This window comes from Caretta caretta, chromosome 1 (assembly GCF_965140235.1).
Source record: "Caretta caretta isolate rCarCar2 chromosome 1, rCarCar1.hap1, whole genome shotgun sequence".
In the NCBI taxonomy this organism is placed as follows: Eukaryota; Metazoa; Chordata; order Testudines; family Cheloniidae; genus Caretta; species Caretta caretta.
Window position 1 is genome coordinate 328,765,875 of NC_134206.1, and position 18,624 is coordinate 328,784,498.

Below are 18,624 nucleotides of genomic sequence, written 5' to 3' on the forward strand. Positions count from 1 at the left end.
AAACAGCTTATTTCTGCAAAGCAAAAATCTCAACTTCAGTGGTTTCCGCAGGAGGGCAGGTGAGATTTGTGCTTAGACATCATGCTCAGGTCCTCCCCAAAAAGAAAAGGAGGACTTGTGGCACCTTAGAGACTAACCAATTTATTTGAGCATAAGCTTTCGTGAGCTACAGCTCACTTCATTGGATGCATACTGTGGAAAGTGTAGAAGATCTTTTATACACACAAAGCATGAAAAAATACCTCCCCCACCCCACTCTCCTGCTGGCAATAGCTTATCTAAAGTGATCACTCTCCTTACAATGTGTATGATAATCAAGTTGGGCCATTTGCAGCACAAATCCAGGTTTTCTCACCCCCCACCCCCAACACACACACAAACCCACTCTCCTGCTGGTAATAGCTTATCTAAAGTGACCACTCTCCTTACAATGTGTATGATAATCAAGGTGGGCCATTTCCAGCACAAATCCAGGGTTTAACAAGAACGTCTTGGGGGGGGGAGGGTTAGAAAAAACAAGGGGAAATAGGTTACCTTGCATAATAACTTAGCCACTCCCAGTCTCTATTCAAGCCTAAATTAATTGTATCCAATTTGCAAAATTGTTACAGAATTTTTTTTCTTGTGAAAATTGCTTTTATTTCCTTCTTAACTCTGGATCTCATTCCTCTCTCCTCTACTTCCTGCTGCCAAAACCTAAGATTTTCCACAGGCTCTTCAAAGCTTTGTTATACCCTTCCCCATCCTGCTCCTCTCTCCTAACCCAAACTATAGCTTGCTTAGAAACCGAGGGAGGGAATACTAGGGATGCTCAGGGTTTCTCTCTCCGTGTTTCTCCTTCTTCCCCGTGCACTTTCCTGAGGAAGGCACTACATGCCTGTGATGAGGAATTTCAGATGAAGTTTGCATACCTTTACATTGAAAATAATAACTACAATGGGATTTCTATCTTTCTGCCATGGGGATGGGGATGGGGATGGGGGGGGGGGGGGGCGGGGAAGGAAATAAATCTTGTTAAACACACACACACACAGAATCCAACGACCTCAGCTGCCCTCCAGCCTGGCAAGAATAACAAGACTTCATCCTGTGATGTCACTGAAAGGAGGAAGGTTTCCTGGTAACTACATGGAAATTCGCACTAAGGTCTAACCTTCAACAGGTTACAATACTACTGCAAATAACCTCCAGCAGTCAATCTTTTGTGTTCTATGTGGCCTCTTTATAGCATCCCCAGGTTTCCCCTACCATTTTGTTATGACCTTTGGTCTACTAGAGGACAGATTTTTGCTGGTGGTTTCACTACACTTCTTAATATGCCAGCCCTGTCCAAATGGATGTTCTGGCTTGGAGGTACATGGTTTAGTTTCTAGTTTCCTCTCTGTTTTATTTAACAATTTCTGCTCACTGGGGCGGCTTTCTAAGGCACACATCTGTTTTTATGAGGATGCGAGGGGACGAGACAGCGGTCATATGTTACTCTAGCATACGCTTCAGTACATTACAGGCAATCACAGTGTAGACAAGGTCGGATACAGATAGGTAATCTAAATTGTTAATGCAGTTAAGCTTTTTCATGTATTAGCATGATCTCCCTACTTCTCTCCTTCCACGGGGTGACTTTAACTCCGGGCACAGTTACTGCACGGAAGTTTTGACTTGACACCCCTACACATACCCACTCACCCACCCCAGTCCCCTCTCTGCGGGGAGGATATTACCCCTGGACAATCAGTGTTCATCTTCGTCAGGGATTTGCGTTTTCCCTGCCCCTTCACTGCATGCAGGATAGTAACCCAGTCTAAACGATTGCCAGTGCATGTATGTTTCTCCAACCCCCCCCTCCCCCCGCTAGGAGACTGTTGATTAACCCTTGGCGGCAGATGCTGGTGAATGGGAGCTGCATGACAACCCCCCCCCCCCGCACCATTAACCCGTGAGAGCCGGGTGCCCGCAGCAGGCATAAGTTTCTTCCCCGCGCCCGCAGTGCTGGCTGAGCCCCTGACTCACCCGAGGTGAGCTGCATCCAGGCGCAGATCTTGTAGACGGTGGCCGTGTTGCAGAAGAAGAAGAGGGTGAAGCAGACGATGCAGGCGATGATGAGCGTCATGGAGAGCCCGATGAAGAAGGAGGCGGCTTTGAAGGCTCGCGCGGGCAGGCTGGAGAAGTCCGTGAAGCTGCCCCGGCAGGTGAGCTCCCGGGAGAAGCCGTTGCCGATGCAGTAGTGGAAGAGCCCGAAGTAGCCCGCCTGCGGGGTGTCCACGCCGTCGCCGATCCAGTAGGGCTGGATGAAGCACACCACGTTGACGATGGCAAAGCAGATGGTGAAGATGGCCCAGAGCACCCCGATGGCCCGCGAGTTCCGCACGTAGTTGGTGTGGTAGAGCTTGGCCGCCTCCTGAGCCGGCAGCATCCCCGCCGCTGCCGAGGCTGCCGCCGCCGCCGCTCCGGGCATCCTCCCCGAGAGAGCCCCGCGCGGTGCACTGCCCGCCCCGGCGCTGCGACAGCCAGACCCTCCGCCCAGCGTCACACGCTTCGCGGCATCCCCCGCCGCCGCCTAGGGGGCGAGCATCCCCAGCCGGCAGGCGCTAGCCCGGGCGAGAGGCCGCCCTGCTGCCGTCGCCGGCGCTGCGGCGGCGAGTGCAAAGCCCCCGGCGCGGCGAGGCGCGCTGCTGCTGCTGCTTCGCCGGCGGCGGCGGCTGCTGCTGCGCAACCGCGTCCCGCCGCTGCCAGGCCTGAGGGGGAGGCGCGCGCTCAGGTGGGCAACTGCCCTGGGCGTGGGGGGCAGGGGGCAGCCGCGCTCTGCCCCCGCGCAAAGGGGTGGGGCCTGGGACCCGGCCGCCGTGAGGCCGCGGACAGAACGGCTGCGGCCCGGGGGCTCGCAGAAGTTGGGAGCGGGAGTATCTGCAGGCAGGGCCACCCGGCACGCGCGGCGTCCATGGGGGCAAAGCCTCCAGGCTCCCCTAACTCAGCCGCAGTGTGGGCTTCCTGGGTTTTCAGCTGAGGTTTCTACCCCTTCTCCTTGTGCACCTGGCCTTGCAAACACAAGGGCTCCCCCACAGAGCGCCAGGCTTAGAAGCTTGTCACTGGTGTTGTAAAGACCACTGGCCTCTCGCAGGCATCTCTGGGGGCTGGCATAGCCACCGCTGGGAGAGCCTCAGGCACCTGCCTAACTTCCCTCACTCATGCTGGCACATGGAGTCTCTCACCAACAGGAGTTGGGCCAATGAAAGATATCACCTCACCCACCTTATCACTCCCAAATCCTGGGACCAACAGGGCTACAACACTGCGAACAGCACTGACTGTCCTTTGTCCCCCACAATCCAGTAGCTGTCTACAGCACAAGGGAGGTGAGCAGAAGATTGGACACCAGTCCCTAGGCAGGGGCAGTAGCTGTTGGCATAAGGTTGAGCTACCTGCCACTTGCAGCAGTGGTGGCCAGACTCCAAGATCTGACTTTAAGTGGGATTCTCCACTGCTATGGAATATTTAGGGTAAAAATGGTAACAGCTTCCATGTGTATCAAGCCACCTGAACACACAAATTCTGGAGGCAGGCATGAGGGAGGCACAAATAGGGTTTTCATTGTAGGGTGGTTTTGCACACATACAGCAAGTGAATGCTTGAGGATGGGTGCACCCAAAAGGGCTTGGTTATGGAAGTGATCTAAAGAATAGATGTGTGTAACGGTTTAAGGCAGCTGCATCTATATCTTCCCTCAGTGGTCCAGTTCCCTAGCCATTGCCTGTCTAGGGATGGAAGCCTGCATCTCAGTCCCTTCTGACTGGCATATTTCCAGGCTGCGCAGTTCCCTACCTATATTGTATTATTCCCAGCGGAGATAGCAAAACTGCTTGCTTTTTCTTCAGAGACTGATAACAGAGTGATTGTCAACAGTTATAAGTTACCAGACAGTAAAAGCACTGCAGAGAAAACATTTAAAACAATAGAAGAACATACATGCATGCTCATAGAGTTTGGGAGATATCTGATAAGCCTAATGTGGGCTCTGGCAGGAGCAGTCCTTCATCAGCCCACCCAGAGATTTCCTTTGTGATCACAAGTTCATCACACCTTCAGTTCAGAACAAGCACATTCATACCATGTTTAGTCCATGCTTTATACAGTGCTGGGACCTTAGTCCTGGACTTTCGAGGAGCAGATAATTAGTAAACAATGTGTTTTCCTGTCCAGGGTGTAGCTTCAAAAGGGTGAATTTCAAATGGACCATTTGCATTCCTTTTACTTCTGGTACTTCCTAGGAAATCCATTTCACAGGTATTGTTCCAAAAGCCCCTTTGAAGTTCCTAATACTTTGCAAGAGAGTGCATTAGCCAGTTTCTTAGAGAAGGGACATGCTGACAATACCACATACACAGTTGCATTTTTAATAGAATGGATCCTAAAGATATTAAAACCAATTCATTAAGGTTTAACTTAATTCAATAAAGTTCATACAAAATATTGTTGTCAGTCTGTCACAGAGCACAGTCTATATTCAGAATTGGACAGGCCCACATAGCTGAGTAAGTTAGTTATGGTTCATGCAGATGCATGCCAAAAAGTAAAGGCAGAGGTGGTCCCCATTAGCCCTACATTGGCTGCTGAGCCTGCTATTCCTGTGCAAAAGAGGCAGTAGCTGGGGGCTCTGGGAATATTGTGGGAAAAGCAGCTAGACATGGTTATAAGGAGGTGTCCCAAGACAGCAGCAATGCTCTATCTGCTTGTGCTGTGATGGATGAGAGAGTGGAGGCAGGAAACAGGATCACTGGAGACAGGCAGCTCTGTTCACATGACTTTGGCCTGGTGTAGTTTGTTGCACTGAACATTTTGGAGCAATTAGCATATATTAGACAATTAGCATATGGTAATGATGATTTGTTCACTATTACAGTTAAAGGCACGGCCTGAGACCTGCGCTTTTCAGCCTGAGTTATTTGAAAGTACATGTATAAAGCTCTTTGAAGACTGCCCTTCCCTGAGACTGCACAGAGCCGCAGTGCAAAGGAATCAGTAGGGGGGCAGGTGCTCTGATAGGAAAGGGGCTATGCTATACCACTGCAGTCCAAGTGATTTCTTCCAATTATTGGGAGATTATGTTCTCACTGATAGCAATGGCTTATGCAGCCAGAGAACCACACTAAAATAAAATTAGAAATACTCAGAAAATGGGGGGAAATCTCTGTGAAAAATGGTTTCTGTTTTTTTGTTGAAATTTTCTGACCAGTTTGAGACTAAGTCCAGTAGTTCAGAGGCTCAGTAGAAGCTAGCAGAAGCATTGACCTATAAAAACATCATATCTTCTAGTGAGTTTATCCTATTTGGGGGCGGTGTTTTGGGGGGGAGGCGGGGGAATGGGACTAAGGGATGGCCAGCCAGATCTCTGGATATTGTAATTGTTTAAAAGCTTCAATGTTACTAAAAGTTATATTTAATGAAATATGACATGTTCAGCCTTAGAGTGTATTCCAGCAGAGCCAGTACCAGCTAAGTACCAGTGGTGGGCAACCTGTGGCCTGTCAGGGTTGTCTGCTGCCAGGCTGCGAGACAGTTTGTTTACATTGACCGTCTGCAGGCACATCCACCTGCAGCTCCCAGTGGCCGCAGTTCACTGTTCCTGGCCACTGGGAGCCACGGAAAGCAGTGGCCAGCACATCCTTGCGGCCCGCGATGCTTCCTGCAGCTCCCATTGGCTGGGAATGGTGAACCGTGGCCCCTAGGAGCTGCGGTGCCTGCGGACAGTCATTGTAAACAAACTGTCTCAGAACCCACCGGCGAATTACCCTGACCCCATGCAGCCTGCGGGCTGCAGGTTGCCCACCACTGAGCTAAATGATCCTCAGCAGAGGAGAGGCTGAGAGGGAACTGGACTGAGGCAAGACCAGCAGCATGATGGCTCAATTGCTATTAGCCTCAGAGGCTAGGGGAATGAAGTAGGGTGGTGGAGGAACTGGGCAGAGCTGATACCAGGTCAGTGACATGTCATGTCTGCAGGGACTGGGGAAGACAGAAAGGTCCAGCAGGAATTTGATAGCGAATAGATGAGTGATGCCTTCGGCTGCTTGGACCAGATAAGGGGACGGCAGAGAGGGTGCCTACATGTGCAGAGGCAGCAGTAGCAAAGCTGCTTGGCACTCAGTTCTTTTTCAAGATCCCCCAAACTCCCAGAACATACTCTTGTCAGGTCTAATTTTCAGCTCTCTTAATCCAGGAGCCTTTTGAAAATAGGGATCATGGGGGTGGGGGACAAGAGAAAAGAAGGCATACAAGAGAAGAGAAGGCACAAGAGAAAAGAAGCAAATAAGACCCTGGTTTTCAAGGTTTCAATGAAAGACCCACATACACAGTGAATTACACATTTTATTTATCATAGAAGCATTGACACATGAGAATTTGAATTTGTGAGCCAGAGAGTCTTAGGTACTAAAAAAAACCACAACCTCAAGGCTAGGCTACTTAGTCGTACTTGCTAGCTTCAGACATCTCATGGCTTTCACTAAGAGTCAGATGTATGAAATGGGTTGTACAAAATGTTATTTTTGTTTAACTTCTGTTTTGTTTTTATTTTTCAAAGTACTAAATCATCATAAATTGGAAAATGTCCAAATGTAACTCTAGTGCCAGCAGGCAGGACAATATAAGGGGTCAGTTTGGAGATCTATTACACTTCATACCAATAGAGCTGAGCTTCTGGTTCTTTTGAGGAATACAAACTTCACTTTGTACCAGATGAGAGTTAAATATGGCTGGGGCTCCTCAGCCACTACTGCAATACAAATATAAGGACAATAATGTTTCCTGCCTCCTGTAGGCATATTTGAGGCTGACAAGCAGGAGTGACTTTGTGGTACTGAGATTTCTTAATGGTGCTTTTCACCTTAATGGGAATGGATAACAAGAGAATATAATGGACAATAAAAGAACAAATATTTCTCCTGAATTTCTCCAGATTGTAATCCTAAAATTACATCTTTTACTTCTAATTCCTCTTGTTTATTTTCTAGGTTCTCTAAATTTTCCCGCCAAATACTGGATGTTAGTCAGCTCTTACTGAGATGTATTAAAGAGGTTATCTTGTGAAAGATAAATATAGTTCACAATGGCCTAGATGCTTAAAGTTACATTCTGACAGTTATATATGAAGCGGGAACTTTCCCTCCTCCAGCAACATAACAGGCAGTTGTGCAGGAAACCTGAGGTACAGCTGAGCAACCAGAGGATTTTAGGAAAAGATGACTTATTGTTCTAGGGTCTACTAGTGATAGGGCAAGACAAAGTAAATAAAAAGCTTCACTGGCAAAGTTCCAGCAGTCGTGCCCGCATCCTGATGTCAGAAAGAACTCAGAAATAGAGTTAGGGACTCAGTTATTAAACAGTAGCCTGTAGCCTTAATATTCAGTACATTCTGTCCATTGTAACTGGAGAAACACTGTACCTCAAAACCAACAGTTTGGAAATATGCTTAAGATCTGGCACTACTTAGCTGAAAGCTTTTAATGTCACATCTCCATTATCAGTAAGTTTAGTTTTCAAAGTGTAGCATATCTGTTTCACTCAAGCTCTCAACATCTTAGTAGGTCCTATAGTTAGTTAGTAGTTGTTTCTGAACTCTGAAGAGATTAATTTAAAGGTCAGATTCCCACCTCCTGGTTGAAAGGTTGCTCTGCCGATGATGTGAGGTCCCTGAACTCATGAAGGAACTCCATTCAGGGAATCATCATGAAGGTCACGAGAGTGTCACCTGAGGTACATCCTACACGGTTTTCAGCAATGGTGCAGCTCTGCCAGTGCTAACAATGGTGTGCAGGCCACACACAAGTACTTTTACCACCATGTTACCTAACCTTGCCGTGAGGGTGATGAATGGGAGCTGGAGCACCATGGAGATATAAGCAGGGTGTGTGTGTATCTATATCCATTAACTAATTCTGTTGGTTACTTTCAGGAATCAGGAGTATTGGAGGTAGACATCTGTGGCAATCCTCAGGGAAGTGAGTACATGGTGTGAGAGAGGAAAGGTCCCTGTGCTTGCTAACCATTAATTTGGTGCTCTTGGGTTTTTTTAAAGCATTTGGGGGGGAGAGGTTGCGGGGGGAGAGAAGAGGGAAGAGAGAAAAGTTCTCTTGTTAAAAAAATGGATTTTATTGAAGTTGTGTTTTAATTATACTTTAAAATCCTTTGTGGTTGATTGAGGGGTTGGGAGGAAGAATTTAATCAGAAAAATGTAAATTGGGAATTGTTTAAGAATACTTTATGGTTTTTGGGTCATCCAATAATTGAGGAGGAAGGCAACCTGGTTTAGAGGGGAAGTGAAGGCAGCTATAAAAATATATAAATATATTAAACAAATGGAAGAAAGGGGAAGGTGATAGTAATGAATATAAATCAGAAACTAGGAACTATAGAAAAATCAATAAGGAATGGAAATGGTGGAATTATCAATAATACAGAAAAGAAAGAAGTGTTCAATAAATATTTTGTTCCAAATTTGTGAAAAAGACACCAGATATAGTCATATCATATGATAACACTCTTTCCATTCTACTAGAATCTCGAGAGGATGTTAAACAAAAGCTACTAAAGTCAGAAATTTTTAAGTCAGCAAGTCCAGATAATGTGCATCCAAAAGTTTTAAAACAGCTGGCTGAAAAGCTCGCTGGACTGTTCATGTTGATTTTCAATAAATCTTGGAACACTGGGGAAGTTCCAGAAGACTGGAAGAAAGCTAATATTGTGCCAATATTTTAAAAGTGTTAATGGGATGACTCAGGTAATTAGATGCCTGTTTGACACCAGTCTTGGGCTAAATAATGGAGTGGCTGATACAGTACTTGATTAATAAAGTTTTAAAGGAGGGTAATTTAATTAAAGCCAATCAACATGGGTTTATGGAAAATAGAACCTGTCAGACTAGCTTGATATCTTTTTTTGGATGAGATTACAAATTTGGTTGAAACAACAAGGAGTCCAGTGACACCTTAAAGGCTAACATTTATTTGAGCATAAGCTTTTGTGGGTAAAAAAAACCCACTTCTTCAGATGCATGGACACTCCACAAAAGCTTATGCCCAAATAAATCTGTTAGTCTTTAAGGTGCCACCAGACTCCTCGCTGTTTTTGTGGATACAGACTAACGCGGCTACCCCTCTGAAGTTTGGTTGATAAAGGTAATAGTGTTGGTGCAATATACTTTCACTTCAGTGAGGCATTTGTCTAGGCACTGCATGACATTTTGATTAAATAAACTAGAAAGATAAAATTAACTGGCACACATTAAATGGATTAAAAGATGGCTAACTGGTAGGTCTCGAAACGTAATTGTAAACGGGGAATCAAATGGGTGTGATTCTAATGGAATCCTGCAGGGATTGGTTCTTGGCTTTATGGTATTTAGTTAATTTTTATTTGTGACCTAGTAGAAAATAAAATCACTGATAAAGTTTGCAGGTGACACAAATTAGGGGTAGTAAATAATTAAGGGGATAGGTCACTGATACAGAGCAATTTGGATCACTTGGTTAGCTGGACCGAGCAAATAGTGTTTTAACATGGATAAATGTAAATGTTTATATCTAGGAACAAAGAATGTAGCTCCTATTTACAGGATGGGGAACTGGGAAGCAGTGACTCTGAAAAAGATTGGGGGGTCCTGGTCGTTAATCAGCTGAACATGAGGTCCCCAAGTGACTCTGGTCATGTCTACACAGGGATAAAAGACCTGCGGAACAGCCGCGGCTGGCCCAGGTCAGCTGGCTTCACTCTCTGAGAGTCCCAGAGCTCAAGATAGTGATTTTTCAGCCCTGGAACCTGAGCTCTATGATCCTGAGTCAGCTGACTTGTGCCAGGGTTTGTTATCCCTGTGTAGACATAGCCTCTATGGCGTAAGGGCTAATGCAGTCCTGGGAAGAATAAACAGGGGAATCTCAAGTAGGAGTAGAGATGTTATTTTACCTTTATATTTGGTACTGGTGTGACCACTGCTGGAATGCTGTGCCAACAATTCCCCGTGCCAACAATTCAATTTCCCGTGCCAACAATTCAAGAAAAATGTTGATAAACTGGGGAGGGTTCAGAAAAGAGCCACAAGAATAATTAAGGGATTTGAAAACACATTATGGAGTTAGATTCAAGGAGCTCAATCTATTTCTCTGAGCACATTTTGGGCTTCGCAACAGCTCAGTGGGGCACCAGCATTGCTGGAATTTTAAAACACTTACCAGTCCAAATCAGAATTTTTTTCTAACCCCAAATTTTAATTTGTCTTATTAGAGCCAAGATGTAAATATTAGAATAGGCTGTTTACACAAAGTGAGCAGAGTGTTTCCCTTTAAACCCCAGAGCCAACAAACTATTGCAGAGAATAATAAGAGTGAGAAAGACAGCAGTCCCTGTGTGCAGTATTCCTGTTGCCATGGCAACCAGGGGCTCTTCACTGATGAGTTATTGCTGTCGATCAAAAAGCATTAACTTTTACATTCTGCTTTTTTATTATAATTTCTGCAGAATTTTTAGCCAACTTGCCCCCATGGCAGGGCTGTATTGGTGAGATTTCCATTCTGGGAGATGGGAAACAGCATCTTGCTCTGTTTCTGTGACATGAGTGTGAAGAACACCTGAGAGATGACTAGAATCACTATCTTCAATGCCTGTGTAAAGTGCTGTTGACATTACTGTTTCGTGTCAGTAATATCCCAATATGGATCTGTAACCAGGCCAGCTGCCTCTGGTTTGCCCCCTTATGGCCTAGGGCCACACTGCAGGCAGCTTCCCTCAGTTTCTCTCCTTGGACAGCTCAAATAAACATCACCAAGCTTTTTCTTGATGGAAAAAGTACCCCTCCTTGTAGAGTGGGTTTATTAATACAAAACAAACAGTAATTAGAACTCAGAATCCCCTCAAAGTCTACACAACCCAAGGTTTCTCTTCCTCCTCCCAGGCTTTCCTGCCTGGGGCCTGTAACAGGGTTCACTCACCCCGGCACCTCCTGCTGGCTGTCCTGGGAATTAGCTCTGCATGTTATTGTACTCTTTCCAGGTGGTGCCTCACCACCATCACTCCTGCTCTAGGACCCACATCTCTCCAAGAACTGCAGCATCCTCTTCAGCAACACATCCCTCCAGCCATGCCACACTGTGCTCCCCCCTTCCAGGGGACCTGAAGTCTGCTGTTCAGCTACTACAGCAAATTGTCTGGCCACTTCCTTGTGGCCCCAGCAACCTATTTGCCCTTGTCTCAGGGCCTCAGCCTGCAAATCCCAGCAGCCAGCCAGAAGCTGTCTCTCACTCCCGCAGTCCCTGCTAGCAGCACTGCTCTGTCTAGGATGCTGGTAGTTCTCTCAGCCCTCCAGAGACACACTTCTTCCTCCCTGGGCTCCCAAAAGAGAGCTGCACTCCTCTGTCCTGCAGCTCCCTTTTTATGTAGGCCTGCCTGGCCCTGATTGGCTGCTCCCTTCAGCCCTTCTCTGGTGGGCTGCCTCCTGCACAGCCTTTAGGGCTCTATTAACCCCTTGGAGCCCAATGTGAGGCAGGCACCCGATCACAGGGCCTTTGCAGTCTCTCCCCAGCTTGGACAGGTTCTTGCACAGGCCTCTCTGCCCAGGGCCAAGCTTTCCTCATAGAATCATAGAATATCAGGGTTGGAAGGGACCTCAGGAGGTCATCTAGTCCAACCCCCTGCTCAAAGCAGGACCAATCCCCAACTAAATCATCCCAGCCAGGGCTTTGTCAAGCCTGACCTTAAAAATATTTAAGGAAGGAGATTCCACCACCTCCCTAGGTAACCCATTCCAGTGTTTGACCACCCCCCTAGTGAAAAAGTTTTTCCTAATATCCAACCTAAATCTCCCCCACTGCAACTTGAGACCATTACACCTTGTTCTGTCATCTGCTACCACTAAGAACAGTCTAGATCCATCCTCTTTGGAATCCCCTTCAGGTAGTTGAAAGCAGCTATCAAATCCCCCCTCATTCTTCTCTTCCGCAGACTAAACAATCCATGAAAAAGCCCTGTGCCCTCCCATAGTTGCTGCTAGCATGGATACAAATCACAACTGGTTTTTGTGTTTTGTTTTTAGTTTTTAAAAATTGTTTTATTTAACTCATGACTTTTTAATGTAAATTGATTTTTAAAATTTATATCAGATTTTTTTTATTTGCATGTTGTTAGTTCTTCCCATTTTATAGCCTTAAATTGCTAAAGTGGATGTTGGTATTTGTTTCTCTAATTAGTTTCCTAATTGTTGAATTTCAGATTTTATAGAGATTTTTTTTCTATCAAGAACTTTGACACTTAATGTATATGTACACTGCAGCTGAGAATGAGCCTCCCAGCAAGGGTAGAGAGACTCACGCTAGTCGGGCTCAGGCTGGCATGCTAAAATAGCAGTGTGGATGTTGTGGCTTGGACTCTTAAGCCTGGAGGCTTGGGTGGGCTAGGTGTTTGGGCTAAGTACCTAGAAAATAATAGGGTTATAAAGAATAGCCAGCATGGATTTGTCTAGAACAAATCATGTCCGATGAACCTAATTTCATTCTTTTATATGGTTACTAGCCTAGTGGAGGGGGTGGGGGGGGGCGGGGAAGCAGTAAACGTGATATATCTTGATTTAGTAGGGCTTTTGACAAAGTCCAATGTGAACATTCTCATAAGCAAAGTAGGGAAATGTGGTCTAGATGAAACTACTATAGGGTGGCTGCAAAACTGGTTGGAAGATCATACTCAAAGTGATACTCATCAATGATTTGCCATCAGAGTAAGGGGGTGTATCTTGTGTGGTCCCACAGGGGTATGTCCTGGGCCTGGTACTATTCAATAGTTTCATTAATGAGTTGGATAATGGAGTGGAGAGTATGCTTATAAAATTTGCAGATGACAGCAAGCTGGGAGGAGTTGCTAGCACTTTGGAGGACCGATCAGAATTTAAAACACCCTTGACAAACTGGAGAATTGGTCTGAAATCAACAAGATGAAATTCAGTAAAAGCAAGTGCAAAGTATTACACTTAGGAAGGAAAAATCAAATGCACAACTATAAAATGGGAAATAACTGGCTAGGCAGTAGTACTACAGGAAAGGATCTAGGGGGTCATAGTGGATTACAAACTGAGTACGAGTTAAAAATGTGATGCGGTTGCAAGAAAGGCTAATATCATTCTGAGGTGTATTAATAGGTGTTTTGTATTTAAGACATGTGAGGTAATGGTCCAGGTCTACTCAGCACTGGTGAGGCCTCAACTGGGGTATTGTGTCTAGTTCTGTGAGCCACACTTTAAGAAAGATGTGGACAAATTGGAGGGAGTCCACAGGAGCGCAACAAAATGACAAAAGGTTTACAAGCCTGACCTACAAGGAAAGATTAAAAAACCTGGGCATGTTTAGTCTTGAGAAACAAAGACTGCAAGGGGACCCGATAACACTCTTAAATATGTTAAGGGCTGCTATAACAGGTGAAAATAGGATAAGAAGTAATGGTTGAATCTTCAGCAAGGGAGATTTAGGTCAGATGTTAGGAAAACCTTTTCAACTATAAGGATAGTTAAGTGCTGGAATAGGTTTCCAGGGAAGTTGTGGAATCCCTGTCTTTGGAGATTTTTAAGAAAAGGTTAGACCAGGGATCAGCAACGTTCGGCACATGGCCCGCCAGAGTAAGTCCCCTGGCAGGCCGGGCTGGTTTGTTTACCTGCCGCGTTTGCAGGTTCAGCCAATTGCAGCTCCCACTGGCCGCAGTTCACTGCTCCAGGCCAGTGGGGGCTGCGGGAAGCAGCACGGGACAAGGGATGTGCTGGCCGCGGCTTTCCACAGCCCCCATTGGCCCGCAGAAGCGAACCACAGCCAGTGGGAGCTGCGATCGGCCGAACTTGCAGTCGTGGCAGGTAAACAAACCGGCCCGGCCCACCAGGGAGCTTACGCTGGCGGACTGCGTGCCAAATGCTGCCAATCCCTGGGTTAGACAAACACCTGTCAGGGATGGTCTGTGTACTTGGTCCTGCTTCAGTATGTGGGGATGGACTAGAGAACCTCACATGCTTTCTTCCAGTCCTACATTTCTATGATTTTCTGTTGATGTTGATTATTTTCATATAATATTACAAAACCTCATTTATATATATTTTTAAAAATTCAGTTGATTTAAGTCACTCTACTTTGGTGGCTTCCCCTTGCTACCTGGCAGTATAGCCCCAATTAGAGGGGAGTTCTTCACCATGTAGTGGGCACCGGGGGAAAGATAGTACCCCATCAGGTTGTACCCATCTTTCTTGGGAAATCTCTTGGGAACTGTGTGTGTCCTCCAGCTCTGATTCTACCCAACACAGAACTAGGGTTGCCACCTCTGAGGTACACAAAAAAAGGGACATAGTGGATGATCCTGAGGCCATAAAACTGGACAGCTGGTAGTGTGTGCTAAGCATTCTTACAGATTTCCCAGGACAGCTACCTCGAAAAGGGACAATCTTGGGAGAACCTGGACAGGTGGTTAACCCTCACAGAGCCACTCATTCTCTGTTCCCAGCTCATCCATTCCCTGCCCCCTCCCTCCAACCTTATAGAGAGTCCTCTTCAGGATCCTAGGAGGGGGAGGAGAACTGTGTCTCAGTTGTGACTGATTGCTCTTTCCATGCAAAAGGAGGAGAAACCAAATGTGGAGGGTTCCCTTGGTGTTCAGATATGGCCTGATGTGTGGCCATTAACTTTAACTGTAGATGAAATTGACTGGTTCTGTATTCAGGACTATATTTAATGACCTGTGACTCAAAAACAGCTTGACAAGTTTTCTTCGTGCTTTGCAGAAATAAACGAGTTGGCTGGAATTCTTTAAGGACCCTGTTGCTACAAACAAATACTACAATTACTATATAAGTCACACAGACCTGCAAAGGTACAGCTTAAAACCCTGCTCCATTAACCCCCAAAACACAGACCTATAGTTCTTGAGTTGAGGAGAAACTTCTCTTGCAGTGGTTAAATACAAGGACTCAGTTTCTCTCTGTGCTACTGTAATCTGTTGGTCAGTGTAGGTTGTGTCCCCCTCTCTGTGCTTGAGCAATAGAGAAAGTGAGTCTATTACAGCTTTCATCCTGAGAGCTTGGCTCAAACTGTAGTAAGACCCCTACGTTTAACTCTGGAGGTCCCTGGTTCAATCCTTGGTGTCAGCCAAATTGGTGGCTGTCACATAAAGCATTTTCTCATTTTCTCACTGCCCACCTTGAGACCCCAGGGTCTGATTTGCAGAAGTGCTGAGCTCTCACCGGTGCAACTGAAAGCCAACAGGAGCTGTGCTTGAATATATACAGTGCTATAATGCTAAGTACTCTGAATAATCAAGTGCTAGGTGTCTCATATCAGGCACCCAAGATTAGTGGGCACTTTTGACCCTAATCTTTCCAGGCTTTAGTTCTCCATCTGTAAAATGGTGATAATACCACCACCCACACACCTTAGGGGAGCATTGTGTGAATAAATTGATTAATGTTTGTGAAGCACTCAGGTACTATAATTGAGCTTGGAAGAATTCAATTTTTATTTTTTTATAATTTGACAGATAATATCAATCAATTTTAAGCATTTTTTAAATTTTATCCATTTAAATTTTTACAGTTATGGGAAATTATCAGGAGGACTTAGACAATCAGGGGGTTAAACATTAATTATTTAATGACAGTAGATTTGTGATTCAAAAAGTTAAAGCTTTATAACCATTAAAACACAAATTGTCAATGTCATATGTCAAAATATACAAAGTAAATATCCTTAAATCGAACTTTAATAAGTTCTCAAATAGCACTTTTCTTACTCTGCCTATCTGTACATTTTGATTATTATCGATGGAAGTATTTTTTCATCGTTTTGTGTATGTATGGTGAAATTGACGTTTATCAACATTTGCCAATAAAAATCTAATCTTTCCAAGCCTAACTATAATGATGAGCCCATAGAAAAGCTCATGAGAAAATTAATAACTCTGCATGCAGAACAGATTTTGAATGGTATGTAGTATGTAAGTATAGGACCACTTTATCATTGACATGAAAACATAATATTGAATAGTTGCTCACTAACTCAGCACCTTCCATCCTATGCACTGAATGAGGTAGTGACCATGTGGAAAAAAAATTGTAAGTGATTACATAATTGAAAACTTTATCATAAAAATATACACACAAGAATTTCCTGACTCCTGAGAGCTTGATTTTGCAATCTTAATGTTCTTTTAATGGAATTATTTGTGTGTAATATATATAATATACAAAATTTAAAAACTAGTGTTAATGAAAGATTAAGGATGATAAAAGGAATTAGTCTGAAGTCAGAACATTTTAAAAGTTAAGATTGTTCCTGAACTACTAAAATAGCTTCAATTTTAATGGTGCTGCCCAAGTCATTCCCTGACTCAGCATAGGCATATGCCTAACTTTAAGCAGGCCAATAATCTTATTGAAGTCAATGAAGCTTCTCATGTGCTTAAAGTTAGGGATGTCCTTAAGTAGCTTGCTGAACTGGGTCCTAAGCCTTTATCTTAAGAACTCTGCTATACTTATAGTTTAAAGCTGCCACTAAGATCAGTTTTTAGCTTTAGGATGCCACTAGAATAAATGTATACCTTTAGTGTGCTGCTCAAATAATCCTCAACTCAAGGGTGAATCTAAACTATATTTTTAATTTAATGGTGCTGCTGCTGAGGTCTGAGTAGAACCAACATTCTAATAGCTCTGAGCAAAAAAGTAACAAAAATGTCATTGTCGGAAATTGGCAACATTAGCCACACTTTAAATAAATTAATTAATTTTGGGTGGTGAGAGCTCAGAATGCTCAGAGAGAAAAACTTGGGAAGGAGTAATGTTAGAAGTGCACTAGTCATTGATACTAAATGGTAAATTAGACATGAGTTTGCAATGCAATATGGTGGCAAAAAGACATTGCCGTTTTGGTCTTAGGACGGGGTGTACTGCATCCTTTAAGGACTGCTTACACCTTGGCACAACCCTGTTCAAGTAACAAGGCATTCTGGTCTTGTATTTCTCAGAGGAACACTGGGAATTATGGGCTATAGCAAGGCGTGCTGGAGAAGAGGTTAGAGATATAAATAATCTCTCTTCCAGCAGCAGCAGCTTTAATTCTTCAGTAACTGGGTCTGGGTAAGATCTGCTGTCATAACCATATAGCTAAGGGTAGTCTAGAATTCCTCCTTACCTGTAAGGGGTTAAGAAGTTCAAATAACCTGGTTGGCACCTGACCAAAAGGACCAATGGGGAAAGAAGATACTTTCAAATCTTGGGGGAGGCTTTGTTTTTGTGTATTCTCTTGGGAAGCAGAGAAGCATTAGGTCAGAAAACTCCTTCTCCTATAAACCGTCCTAAAAGTCTCTCATATTACAAAAATTGTAAGTAAAAGCCAGGCAAGGTGTGTTAGATTATCTTTTGTTCTGCTTGTGAATTTTTCCTTTACTGGAGGGAGGTTTATTCCTGTTTTTTGTAACTTTGAAACTAAGCCTAGAGGAAATTCTGCTGTGTTTTTGAATCTTTTGTTACCCTGTAAAGTTATTTTCCATCCTGATTTTACAGAGGTGATTTTTACCTTTTTTAAAAAATAAAATCCTTCTTTTAAGAACCTGACTGATTTCTCTATTATCCTAAGACCTAGGGGTTTGGGTCTGTGATCACTTTGTAACCAATTGGTTAGGATATTATTCTCAAGCCTCCCCAGGAAAGGGGGTATAAGGGCTTGGGGGGATATTTTGTGGGAATAGGAACTTCAAGTGGTCCTTTTCCTGATTCTTTGTTAAATCACTTGGTGGTGGCAGCGTACAAGGGCAAAGAATTTGTGCCTTGGGGAAGTTTTAACCTAAGCTGGTAGAAATAAGCTTAGGGGGTCTTTCATGCGGGTCCCCACATCTGTACCCTAGAGTTCAGAGTGGGGAGGAAACCCTGACACCTGCACTGGGGCATCCAGCTGCGAGGGTACTGTAGAAAGAGCCTAGTAAGGATCCTGGGGGAGGGGTACGTTGTTTGGGAAAGGACTGCTTGTGAGCCCCTGTGTAACCCACACCAACTGTGTTGCATTCTGTTACCCTCTGATGGTGTCTGGGCCATATCTAGATGTTGATGAGCCTGCCACAGCCGTGGCTAACAGAGCATATGGTCTTTCAGCCTATGCAATTGTAATCCTTCTGCCTGTCAGAGTTGGCAGCAACAAGGGCCGGGTTCAGTATCTAGGGGTTCCATTCCAATAACACAATGCAAAACCGGCTCAAGCCCCCACCCAGTGACATGGGACAAATATATACCACCCCTGCTGGGCGCCTCCAAGAGGCAATACTTCCCCTCTCGCAAGCACATAGTCTGAGTGTAGCAAAAAGCCTTTTAATAACAGAGAGAAACAATGTGGCATTATGTTGGGGAAACACCACCAACAGAATTCATAACACATCCCATGAGCAAAAAACCCACCCCAAGCAAACTGGGGCATGTCCTTTCCCTTTGGTTCTTGAGTCCAGCAACCCAAAATCACCCAAAGTCCAATGACCCCAAAGTCTCTGTCCCTGGTCAGGGCAGCCCCAGAGTTCAAAAGTTTATCTGCAGAGTTTTACCTCCCAATCTGGAGGGTTGGAGACGGGGGTAGGGGGGTT

General features: G+C 44.8%; 1 protein-coding gene across 4 annotated transcripts in view; it reads right to left on the minus strand.

The window, feature by feature from the left end:
* The window catches only part of LHFPL3 (LHFPL tetraspan subfamily member 3), a 399,978-nt gene extending 397,327 nt beyond the window's left edge, over positions 1–2,651 (minus strand). For 2 of the 4 annotated variants that reach the window (XM_048836394.2, XM_048836396.2), the window contains exon 1: positions 2,011–2,650. In XM_048836394.2, coding sequence (XP_048692351.2) covers positions 2,011–2,455 — 445 coding nt within the window. In that variant the 5' untranslated portion in view covers positions 2,456–2,650. Of the gene's footprint in view, positions 1–2,010 lie in introns of all 4 variants that reach the window. The other 2 variants (XM_048836397.2, XM_048836395.2) reach the window with 2 other exon arrangements.
* Between the last annotated feature and the right edge of the window lie 15,973 nt (positions 2,652–18,624).